At 41.3% G+C, this 12,332-nt stretch overlaps 1 protein-coding gene across 2 annotated transcripts in view; it reads right to left on the bottom strand.

The window, feature by feature from the left end:
• The window catches only part of MNAT1 (MNAT1 component of CDK activating kinase), a 191,461-nt gene that overhangs the window by 131,866 nt on the left and 47,263 nt on the right, over positions 1-12,332 (bottom strand). For both annotated transcript variants that reach the window (XM_065593796.1, XM_065593797.1), the window contains 2 exons: positions 6,559-6,711; positions 5,017-5,090 (listed from right to left, as the gene is read on the bottom strand). In XM_065593796.1, coding sequence (XP_065449868.1) covers positions 5,017-5,090; positions 6,559-6,711 — 227 coding nt within the window. The remainder of the gene's footprint in view (positions 1-5,016; positions 5,091-6,558; positions 6,712-12,332) is intronic.

The following is a 12,332-nucleotide window of genomic DNA, read 5'->3' on the forward strand; positions in this document are numbered from 1 at the left end:
TTAAAAAGAGTTAGATTTGGTCTAACCTAGATTATAAAAACTACATTGGCAAGTATGCAAGCTAAACTCTTGGATGTAGAGCCTTCTTTGCTGGTCATTATCTAGCCAAAACTAGGCTTAATAGCATACACAATCGAATGGCTAAATCTTCTAAAAGCACGACTTCCTAACCAAACAGTTAAAAAAAAAAAAATCGCTATTCAATTACAACTTAGCTTAGCAGGCTGGCATGCTCCTTTTTGTTAAGGGCGTTTAATAGAATTATTCTTGGTCTATGAATAACAGCTGATATTTGAGGACTGGTGAACATAAGCCATAGAATAAACAATACTTCAACCACGAGCATTTAAAAATATGGTGTCACCATATTGATGGTTGAGCCAAATTCCATAGAATTTAAATTGACCTCAGTAAGGAGTGTTACTCAGATATGGTCTGTAGAATTTGGCCTGTTATGGGTTTCGAGAGGCGGGGGCAATTTTTTAAATTTTAATAGCAACATTAAAAAAAAAAAAAAAAACGTTTCAAACCAACAAGCAAAGAGTTAAAACCAGGAATCCTACATTACTCCTAGCTAAAAAAAAAAAAAAAAAAAAAATCAGTAAAAATATATATTATATATATATGAATATGAATATGACTAGCAAAGCAGATGGCTATTCTGCAAAGATTTCAAAGGGAAGCCAGTCTTATTACTTTCTATTCTGAAGCATAATATAAGCTCATATAATGGGCCTGACAATCTTAAAACTAAAGACACAGAAGCCGATTTGTATATGAGAATTATTTACTTCCTCATTCATCTCACATTGGTTGGTTTAGAAGTTGACCTGCCTTTAGACAGCTGTTGAAATACAACAAGAAGCCTATTGTATTTTCTGAAACGTTTAATTCTATTTAGGCAAAACTCCACAGATTTCCTGAAATCCAGCCCTGACAGAGTGAGATAATCTCTATTTTTTAAAATGCTACTAATTAATCTCATAACAAAAGGAAAAACAATCTGCTAGTTTATTATGGAATTTAAAATTAACCTTTGAGACCAACCTTAAAGCCATGTGGAACAATCACTGGTCTGGGAAAGCAGCATTGTTTATGGTAAATAAATCCATCACTGGTGTTTAAATCAGCATCATTAAAATCTCTCACATGTTCTATTGAAGACATTACCAACTTTGAGCCTTCTCTTGCTAATTAGTGTTTCTTTTAACGCAGATAGCTATGATTGCTAGAAAGAGTTCTTGCCATTGAGAAATATTCAAGCAAGATTCTCCTGTGAGGGAGAATGGCTGGAGGACATATGTTGCAGCCATGATTCAATGGCCCAACCCCAACCCCTCCCATTCTGGGGCATAAGGAGTTCTTGCTGAAGTAGACCGAAACAGCCAACTAGGTACATGGACTACCTGCAAGAGCCCCAATCCATGTGCCCAGCCCTTATCCACAAGGGAAATGCATGGATTCTCCTGCACTGGGGCCACCCATGACTGTAGAATCAGGAAAAAGATTTAACCCAAATGGATTAAAATAAGCAACTACAGAACTAGAATCACATGACTTTACAAAGCAACCAAAGTGTATGGATGTCACAAAACAATCTGACAACAGGCAGTCAATGTACTTTATAATGAAGTTTATGTTATCAGCTGGGAAGTAGTCAAGATTTTCTTTCCTAGTTCCTAATGAGGTAAAAATTGATTTATTGTGCTGCCTTACCAATAAAATAAAAAGGTCAATGAATATTTCTCTACAGGTTAGCACTTTCCTAATTCTCAGGTCCATTAATTAGCCAATAGATATTAAAAAACAAAACTGTAAATCGTTATCCTGTGAGATATTATACACATGGACTTAGTGCTTATGTAGATTTCTCCACTCTCTGTGAGCCGAGGGGTGAAAACATTATTACTGGTGTAAGACATCTATAATTAAGTTAAAAACTTACTGGTAAGTACTGGTGTAGCACAAACACCACTTTTCCTACCCCATCATTTCTGAGCAGTCATCATAATGCTCATTGCCACTTAGAGACTAGGCGTGGCAGAGAGATGAATGCTGAAGGCACAGAGCTTCAGAACAAAGCTGATTGCCAACGCTCCATCACCTCCCCCAAAAACACTGCTTTCAGCATCAACTGAAGATAGCAAAATGTCCCAACCTCTTCTGCCCATACCCTCTTTCAGGGCTAGGGTGGAAAAATCAATACTCCAGCTGGAAAAACCTAAATTAGAAATTATGAATGATAGATGTTCCAGCTCAGTTCTCTTTTTACTGTAAAAAGAATTTTTTTTAAAAAAAAAGTGCTTGCACAGTTACAATTATTTCCAATTACTCATCCCCATCAGGTCAAATAAGGGACATTTTGGCTTGGGCAGGTGCAGAAACTCTCCATATCTTTGTCGTCTTTTACATTTTGAGAGAGCTGCATGCCTCTGCACTGTGTCGTTTCCTTTGTTAATGAAGTTGATGTGAACCACAGGGAAAACAGGTAAAAACTCACACGCATTAGTTCTTTACATCCAGTAAGCATTCACTAGATAGTAATTTTAGCATGAACACAAGTCACTACAAAATGGTTACAATAAAAAAGGCTTTGAAAAGTAGGAAGATAAGTTCTTACCCATAGGGCACATGAATAGTAGTCACTTTTTCCCCACTTAACTATACTGCATGCTTTAAAAAGCAGTAATTATTATTAACTATGTGTATGGCAGTAATGCCTAGAGGCCCTACTCAAGGATCAGGACCAAACTGTGTTAAGTACTGTATACGCACATCCTAAAAAGACAGACCCTGGCTCAAAGAGCTCAAAACTAAGTTTAAAAAAATAGTTTAAGAAGCAATATGGAAGGGAAAAGAGTAGGGAGCATATAAAAAGGGTCTGACTCACATTGTTGTACTTGTAAGGCTTATTCCTGCTCTTGTGAGGCACATGTACGTCCCATTGATTTCAATGAGTGTTGTGCCCAGCTGACCCAAAGGAGAACTAACCCCAATCATTTTTTCATGGTGTTAATGACAAGTGTTTACAATATTCTAAAAATTGTCAAACTGATTTTTCTGGGCAATTAGCATTTTTTAATGGTCAATTCTAAACCACTTCAAAAAGCGTGTGTGTGTGTGTGTGTGTGTGTGTGTGTGTGTGTGTGTGTGTGTGTGTGTGTGTGTGTGTGTGTGTGTGTGTGAAAATGTAAATACTGGCAGGTTCGTACCATAATGTTTATGTTTGTTGCTATATCACCAGTGTTCTCCCTGCTCTTTCTGTTCAAAAAAAATAAAGGAAAATTGACTAAGCAGAATAGGCTTCTTGTGAAGGGGAACTGAATCTTTCAAATAAGGTTATAGATCACATCTAATGAGAGAACACACTGTAAATGACATGTGCTCAAGTTGAACTCCAAAGAAACAATCACTGGGGAAACAGCAACAAAATGTCCCAGGGGCTGCGGAGATAGACACTGCTGCATGTTTTATATATTTTGTTCTATAAACCACATTTTTATTTTAGGGCTTATGGCTTTTATTCATTTACTTTTAATTTATCAGGCATCCAGAGTAAGGTGAAACTGAACTTCAACTCACTTTTGACCTCTACCATATAAAATCTATTCAAACCTCAACGGAAGGTCAATTTCTGCTTCCACCTACACCAGCTTCCTAATCTGCGCGCCGTATCAACAGTAATGGTCATGTGTTATACAGGGGCCAGTCCGCCATGCAGCGCCTGTAGCATGGTACCGATTTGCACTTGGTTCATATTTGGCAATTTAACATCAACCGTGAGAGCTAGAAATATAAATACAATCTTAAACTCTGGAGAAGACTTGATGGTGCACATACTCCCACCCACTCAGCCAAGCTTTGCATTCACCTGAGGTGAATGGATGTTTCAAGCCCTGGTAATAGTAATAATGAGATGGAAGCCTATGGCAAATGCTACAAAATATTCTTTTCCGTTTCACGAGCACAAAATAGATTCTCCCAGCATCATTTCAACAAGCTGTCCAAGTTGCTAGAACCTCCTCCAGACACACACACCCAAACACCTACCTGTCCCAAAAGCTTTGGCCTGCTTGGCTATATCTGAAGTTTCCCAGCCAAATACTTTAGCTCTCCAACTTCAACCTTCTGATGCCAACAATAACACAACATGCTACTTATAGCTGCAAAGGTGGGGAATGCAACTCTCTGAAGCTAACACCAACAAAGTTCAAAGGAATGCTTACTCTCCTTTGCTGAAGAGTTAAAAGGGAGCAAGATCACCTTCAACGTTTTTTCTTTTAAACCTCAATTATTGCCTTCCCTGAAAGCACCCAGCCCCTTCAGTCCTCCTCCAAAAAACAAACAATTTAAGAGCGACTCCTTTGAACACTTCTAGTTTTGTCTATGCAGACTCCATCACCCTGCCATAAATCCTGAGTAACTCTAAAAAAGCGGAAAATGAACTCCAATACAAACAAATTCTTCCCTCAAAGGGCAAGTCTCTGCTTCAGCAAATCCAAGGAGAAAGAGTTCAGCGTCTGCTCCTAAACCTTCCTCTCCCGCGTAGCAACATAAAATGCTGCCACTGTGGTATGTAAGGTCATCTGCTTCAAAGCAGCTTCCAACTACTGTACTCACAGAAGCAAAATGATGAAAGACACCATATGGCTGCTGTCATGGTAAATAAAGCTAACAGAGGCATATAATAAGAATTTGAATTTTTCTTCTTTGTTTAATCTTTTCTATTGCAGCACCACCAATGCCCTGTGTGCCTTTCCTTTCCAGCAATAAAACACCACTTCCTCTATGCATCAGTGTTTTTCTCTTGCAGATAAAATGTTTATTACTTAAATATGTCCCCCAATTGGACAAATATGATTAAAAATGTACAGCGAAAGTAATTAGATAAACATCAGATACCATGATAAATCCTATTAAAGAAATGCAGCTTTGATATTCTCTTAGGCAGTCAGAAGATAAAAGCCTGTGGTCTCCTGAGCACAGCACATCAAAAATGCAAGCATTAAGACTTACCAATTTCTTCTACTTCTTCCAGGAAATCATTATATTCCGTTAGACTGGGAAAGTCATCTTCTCTTTTATTGTATCTGAGAGAGACGAGAAACTAGTGTTTGCATAATGCATCGAGATGGCAGTTTAATTCAACATTGTGCTCGTTTCATACATGGTATATATGGCCAAGGATTATTATTATCAGACTACAATATGGCTCCTTTAAAGTGAACTAGGACTGCCCATCCTCAAGTGAAGAGGCCACCACTGTCTAAACCAGTGCTACACCTGAGTCTTTACCACATTTCTGGGGCTGCAAAGGAGTGGAGGCATAGGCTAGAGTGTACCAATTTCAAATCAGCTCTACAAACTACTAAAAAAAGGGCAGACTTACTAGGAGTACTCTCAGTTAGAAAATAACCACCTCAACTCCTTGGGGAAATGGCTGAAGAGTATACAGTTTGGCTTTGCGTCCATCTCTGGTACAGCCAATAAGTCCCACCGTATTTGAGTCCAGGCACCCACACCTCTCAAAGCTCACATGTGGGACACAACAATGACTCAAAATGAGGGACAGACCAAAGTTACTGATGCAACAAACAAAATGTTGTGGGATTCATCTCTTCAGCGTCAATAACCCTTTCACACAATCCTTTATTTCTGACAAAAACAGTTTTCAACAGTACAGGTGAGAGAACAACAATTTTACTCCTGAGGGAATTCTGCACCAAAAAACCTAAAAATTCTGCGCACGATTTAATAAAGTAACAATATAATCATGCCGTTTTCAATTATTTTGGTAATTTTATTTCAAAATACCTGTCAGCAAGTATGTCTGTAATAATACAACAAAAAAGATTCAGGAAATGTTTTTTGACAGACAGATTCCTTACCAACACTTGTATGTCAAGCACAGAAGACTTTAAGGATATGTCTACACAGACAAGAAAAACCCATGGCTGGCCAATGCTAGCCAACTCGAGCTTGAGAGGGTCAGGGGGGCGTTTCATTCCTGTGCAGACTTCCGGGCTCAGAGTAGAGCTGGAGCTCTGGAACCCTCCCACCTTACAGGGTCCGGCCCCAGTCTTCATTTGTGGGACCCTCACATCTTCAAACTCCATGGTTCAAAAGATAGGTCCAGATGCAACAACAACAAGGCTCTTGTTCCTTGATCCACTCACTGATTCACCTCAGAAGGACAAAGCAACTATTATCCTCGTGCTCTAGAGCCAATTCAATTTGGAAGGTCAACCCTTTTCAAGGAGGCAAGCACAACACCCCCCACATTACATACAGTGGATCTAGTTAGGAAAGCAAAGACCCCTCAAGGTCATGTGAGCCTCCGTTCCTAACGAGGTCAACCAGCTACATGGCTTGCAGAGCAAATCAATTCCTTTTTTAAAATAAAAATTAGACACTTAAAACCTTCAAAGCGAAACAAAATTAAGACATCTGAATCTTTAGATCCCCACACATACTCCCATTGGCAAAAATAACTCCTTTTTTGAAGATGGAAATAACGTAAGTCCATTTGAATTTAGTTTTCTGAACTATGATACTCACACTTTCAATACTTTCTTGCGAATTTCCACCTCCTTGTCAATGGCAGGGTCTTCAAAAAGCTGCACTCTGAAGTTGTTCTTCCGCAGTGGGGTATTACACTCCTGACAGTTTCCGGCCCCCCGGACGAACAGCAGCTCCACACAACTCTCGCATCTGAAGGAGAGAAAAATGAGTTACATGAAAGAGTGATGCTTAACAGTAACTGCAAGGTTAGTCTTTCCCCTGTTTATTTGCACATTATTTTTAATTTTGTGTGAATGAGAGTGAGAGAAAGGAAACACTCTGTGCTCACGAAAGGTGTCAGGTTAACATCACTAGAAACAAATGGCCTCTATTCAAAGTACCCAAGAGCACCAGCAATGGCAGTGCAAGTTGCCCTACGTTGGCCTGGTCTAAGGAAGCCTCCTCCAGGGGGTGAGGCATTTATTCTCCCTGTTTAAACCACTTGGCCTCTTTGCTAAGAACGCCAGGTAGCCTGAATCCTCACTGCAAAGTGGGGGAGTGGATGACCTGGAAAAAGAAGGGGAGCTGGCAGAAACCCCCAGGGGTTACCTGCACTGTACACTTATCTGCCGGGTAGTCCCAGACATCTGATAATGAAGTTGTAGCCTGCTTAAACTTATAACAAAGATCTCCTGTCCTCCTTTCTGTATAGCCGGACAATAAGGTATCACAATCTGGCCCTAGCCCTCCCAGCAACTATAGCTAGTATTGGGACAATTCTGTCACTGGGCCTGTGCTAGATTCAAACCAGACTCAACCACATTCAAGAGATTCTATGTCCCATTATTACCAATACCCAGTGTTAGAGTCTCCTTATTTTTTCTGCTCATAAATTCAGAGCACTGCACATAGATATATTGTACACAGAAGCAGGGTGTACAAAATGCTGATTTCTACCACATTAACAAGTATCTTAGTTTATAAATGTCAGTTGACATTTAACAACAAAAGAAGAACACACACAGGACATGGAAACCAATACAAATCTCAAGATGTATTTGGGTACTCATATCATGCAAAATACTAGCACAGGACAACACCTGTTGCAGTCATGTCCTATTGTTGAGAGAGAGAGCGCACTATTTATATCTTCGGTACATTAAAGCCATGAAACAGTTGTGTACTAATGGCAAAGCTTCACTGTCTCTTCCTAATCTCAGTCTGCCAGGCAAATGATTAGAGAGTTAAGAGAAATACTAAGACAGTTGTGAAGGATCTTGAAACAAAACTTCCATCCCGCTGAGCGGACTGGTTCCATTACTTATGGAGACAGAGCAGGCTAAAGCAACCCAATTTTATTCTGCCTTCATTTAAGATTTGAAATTGCAGAACAGTGCAATTGTAATGATTTGCTCTGAGGTTATTTTGTCATTCTGCTTGTATGCTTGCTATCTTAAACACTGGCCGACTCCATTCAATTAACCAATCTTCCTCTTGGTGCCACAAGTACTCCTGTTCTTCTTTTTGCGGATACAGACTAACACGGCTGCTACTCTGAAACCTCTTATTTATATTTCACACACACTTACTACTTCTACTTCAGAAGCACAAACACATTTAAATACAATTTATCAGAGAAGGAGGAAAAAAACTTTTTAGCACATTAGACCAGAAAAAATGATGAGCTACAGGGATGTCAGCTCAAAAATTAAGTTTCTGTTTAAACTGTTTTGCCTACTATCATTTACAATCAACACCCATAACTGAAATAATAGAAAGACGGTGGGAAGGAAACGTTCTCTTTTTACCACTATGTTTACTTTGTGCATGTGACAACCCCAATGTGTATAGACAGTTTCATTGTTTCCTTGGTTTAGGCAGTGAATTTTGTTTGTGTGGGTCTCTCACTACATCACCTGGTGCAGAAGAGAGGGTGGGGGAAGGGGACAGATTTTATTTTTAAATTAGGGAAACAAGACTGCAAAGCTACAACGATTTGCAAGTTGACCCCGGCGCTGATGTTTTTATTGTAGTATTGACTAGGGACCAGCTGAGAACAGGACCCTACTGTGCCAGGCACTGTGCAAACACAGTAATATCTGAAGCAACATAACATTCTCCCTCCCTCCCCCCGAACTGACTAGATTTCAAGTTCAAACTAGACCCGACTCTGGAAAGCATCCTTACTTGGGAAAGCACCGAAGCAAGCGCTCTAGTGCTTTTCCAAATTGGGGCCAGTGTCTCTTGAAAGCTAGAAAATATCTGTCCATACCAAAAGGGTGACAGGATCTCTAGGGGGGGGAATTCCATTTCATATGGTCAAGTTACCATTTCCCTCATTTTCTAGAGCCAAATCCTGCCCTCCATTACTTATATGCAGCCCCTTTTGAGTTCAATAGGGGTTAAATGGGACTTTTTAAGGGCAGAATTTGGCACAGAGCAGGCAAAAATCTCCTGTCCAACAACACTATCCTCACTATCCCAGAGAATGACTTCATAGAGTTGAAACTCTACACTGATCAGCCATACATGCCCTCAAGCAAAGGGAGGTCTGGCCACCTTCTCAACAATTGATTGCAGACATGTTTGATCTCAAGAATATTCTTGTTTTATTAAAAGAAAAGAAATAATCTCCTGAGATCCCGTCTGACTGGTTCTCTTTGATCTCTTTGTATACCACTAAACCCAAACACATTTATAAGACAAGGACAGGCTACAGGAAAGAGGGGATTAATTCATTTTGAAAGTGCACACAGGCCCTGATCCTGATTAGGGTCCTGCTGTGCTAGGTGTTGTACAAACAGGAAAAGAAGATATGGTTTCTGCCCCCAAAAATTTATAATCCAAGACCTCAATCCTGCAACATGCAGACGAACTGCTGCATCCACATGGAGTCCCAGTGGAGTTCTCTACAGGCACAGCAGTCAGATCACGGGTTGCACATAGGGTGACCACCTTTTCAAAAGGCAAAAGCAGGACACACGCAGGAGATGCCGCCCTTCCCCTTCCCCTCCCCCCAAGGCTGCACCCCCTGGCCAGGCCGGAAGCCGGACTGGGTTAAGAGCCGCCCAGGGAGCCTGTGCTGCTGTAGGAGTTCCGGACTCTCCACCTGCCCTGGGCAGGGGGCCAAGGGGCCCCAAGAGCAGCCCCAGTCCCATGTCTCCACCCCCGAAGCACATCACCCATGGCAGGTGGAAGGTCCAGGGCTCTCCACAGCAGCCCGGACTCCCTGGGCGGCTCTCACTACTGTCTGCTTCTGGCCTGGCCAGGGGGCAGGGGGAGAAGGACTAGGAGATGGAGTCTCATGGCAAGGGGGTGGGGGGCTAAGGCCAACCTCAGCTCCCCCACCCCACCCCACCGGCAAGAGGCTGGTGCCGCCCCTGAGCCTCGGGCAAGCACAGAGCAGCACCACAGGGAATCCAGGACAAATGCTGTCCCAGAGTCATTCAGCCCAGGACTGGGACTTGAACTCTGCATTTCAGGACCGTCCAACCCAATTCGGGATGGGTGGTCACCCTAGTTGCACATTGTAGGATCAGGGCCTAAGATGACATCACGGAGTTGTCCCAAGGAGGGTCATCCATAGGCTGTGCAGATTCAGACAATGTACCATGCATCTATTTAGCAGCAATAGTAATACCAGCTAGTGAGGCATTCCCTTACGTGCCCACCTTTTGACAATTCCATTTAGCAAATGGCAAGCCACTTAGCCTTAGTGTATCAGTTACTCTACTTAATCAGGACAAGCATTTTTGGCCCCAATTCAGTAAAGCCCTTAAGTATATGCTTAACTCCCATTGAAGTCAGTGCTTAAGGGCTTTGCTGAATTGGGTCCTTTGTCAGGACTTCAGGGAACTAATATAGCCTAATAATAACAGAGGTTATGCATTTGTTCAGACCTAAATCCTGTTCCCATACAAGTCAATGGCATAATTCCTAATGATCTCAGTGGGAACTGGACCCTGAATAATGATGCATTTGACAGGGACATGTGATGCTTAACCAAATAGAAAATATAGATGTGAAATTGTGAACTCCAGTCTTAATACAGAAGTTGTCAAAGAAAACTATGAATTAGCGTATCATTTGTATTCACAATATTTTATTTTATTTTACATTTGTGTGTGTCGTAAAAAACACTTTCTTAATTGGGAGGAGTCATCCAACAGGGTATCTGGGTGGATAGGCAGTGGGGAAAGGAGTTATTAGTTTCACCTAAAAATAGGTCACACAAACGTCTAGAAGAGACCTGGACTCTTTACAGTAGAATAAGATCCGCAAGACTCAATTATTACAAAGGTCAACCAACATTTGTAGAATACTGGCAAAATGTACTAACAACTTTTTATCCCCCTTCAGAAGTGCCAAATGTTAAATGAACATCTCATGCTTATAAAAGGGCCCGCTCTATAATTACGCTGAGAAGTGTGACAGACTGACAACATTCTGCAATCTCATGAATTAACTGTATGGCATGAAGATAAACTTTATGGAATTAGAGTTAATACCTTTGGGGTAAACTGGATTAAAATGCAACTGCGTACGTGGCACTGTATGTACACCTCTACCGCAATATAACGTGACCCAATATATCGTGTAACTGGTTAACCTGGCCCCGCAGGGGCTGGGACCGCTCCCGGGCTGGGGTCCCTCCTGCCGGCACGGGGCCGCTAGGGTTAACAGTTACAGTCAGTTAACAGTAAGCCTAATGCTTACCAGTTAACCTTTTACATCCCTAGCATATATTAATTCAAACTGGATTCTCCAGGGATCAGACGACAAAGAAAGGGGTTTTGGATAAATAGCCTGGTTTTAAACTGGCTCAGGACCTTCTTCCTGATCCAGCAAACAAGAGGAGGGCCCCAATCCATAGAGTACATTGGAAGGACTGGGCCTTATTCTGAGCTGAACTTGTAACCACAGAGGTGTGAAGGACTGTTCCTGTCAGAATCCATGTTAGGGTTGGGGTGAACCCTGGTAAGCTTATTAGCATACGTGTAGATACATGAAAACAATAAACGTGTTTTTTCTGTAATGTTTTCTGTAATGTTTTTTATCTTAAGAGTAAAGCAGGCTTCCTTAGAGAGCACAGTGTGATACCTTATAACTAGAGCAAATAAACCTATTATCAGTTTCTGAAGAGAAAGCAAGCAGATGTCCTTGAGCAACTTGTCTATGCTGGGGATAACAGTGCAGGCAGGGAACGGTGCAGCCTGGAAATACCCCAGTCAGAAGAGAAAGACACAAGAATCTCCACCGTGAAAGGCAATGGCTGGGGAGCTGGAAGCCTGAGAGCACGCACCCTTGCTGGACAACTGACGGGAAATACAGGTGAGGTTGCCCTGAACTGCATTAGCAAGATGGCATATTTACGAGGAATGCAAATAAAAAAACCAGCTAAATGTATTTAGCATTATGAATGCATTCACAACACTAAATTACTCTTGAGCTTAGCCATGAGGCTGAGAAGCACTACACTTGCCCTAAATATTTAGTTGGTAAAGAGGTCTTTCTCTGTGGTGCTTCAGAAACATTTTTTAAAACTTTAAGGTTTTGTGGGGAGAACGTTAGATATTTCACAAAATAAGCTCCACTTACTAGAGCTGGGCATTTATTTTGGACAAACCATCTTAAAAAACAAACAAACAAACCCTTTAAATAGTAAAATCTTGGGTGTGATCCAGCATTTTGTGCATCTCCCCATGGACTGCACTTGGTGGGGGTGGAAGGAAGAAAGGATCAGGCCCCGCTGATGCTATTCCTATGTTAAGACAAATGGAAATAGTTCACATTTTGATGGTGCTGCATATTGTTTTAGTCTCGTTGGCTGC

Source organism: Chrysemys picta, chromosome 4 (assembly GCF_011386835.1).
Source record: "Chrysemys picta bellii isolate R12L10 chromosome 4, ASM1138683v2, whole genome shotgun sequence".
Classification (NCBI taxonomy): Eukaryota; Metazoa; Chordata; order Testudines; family Emydidae; genus Chrysemys; species Chrysemys picta.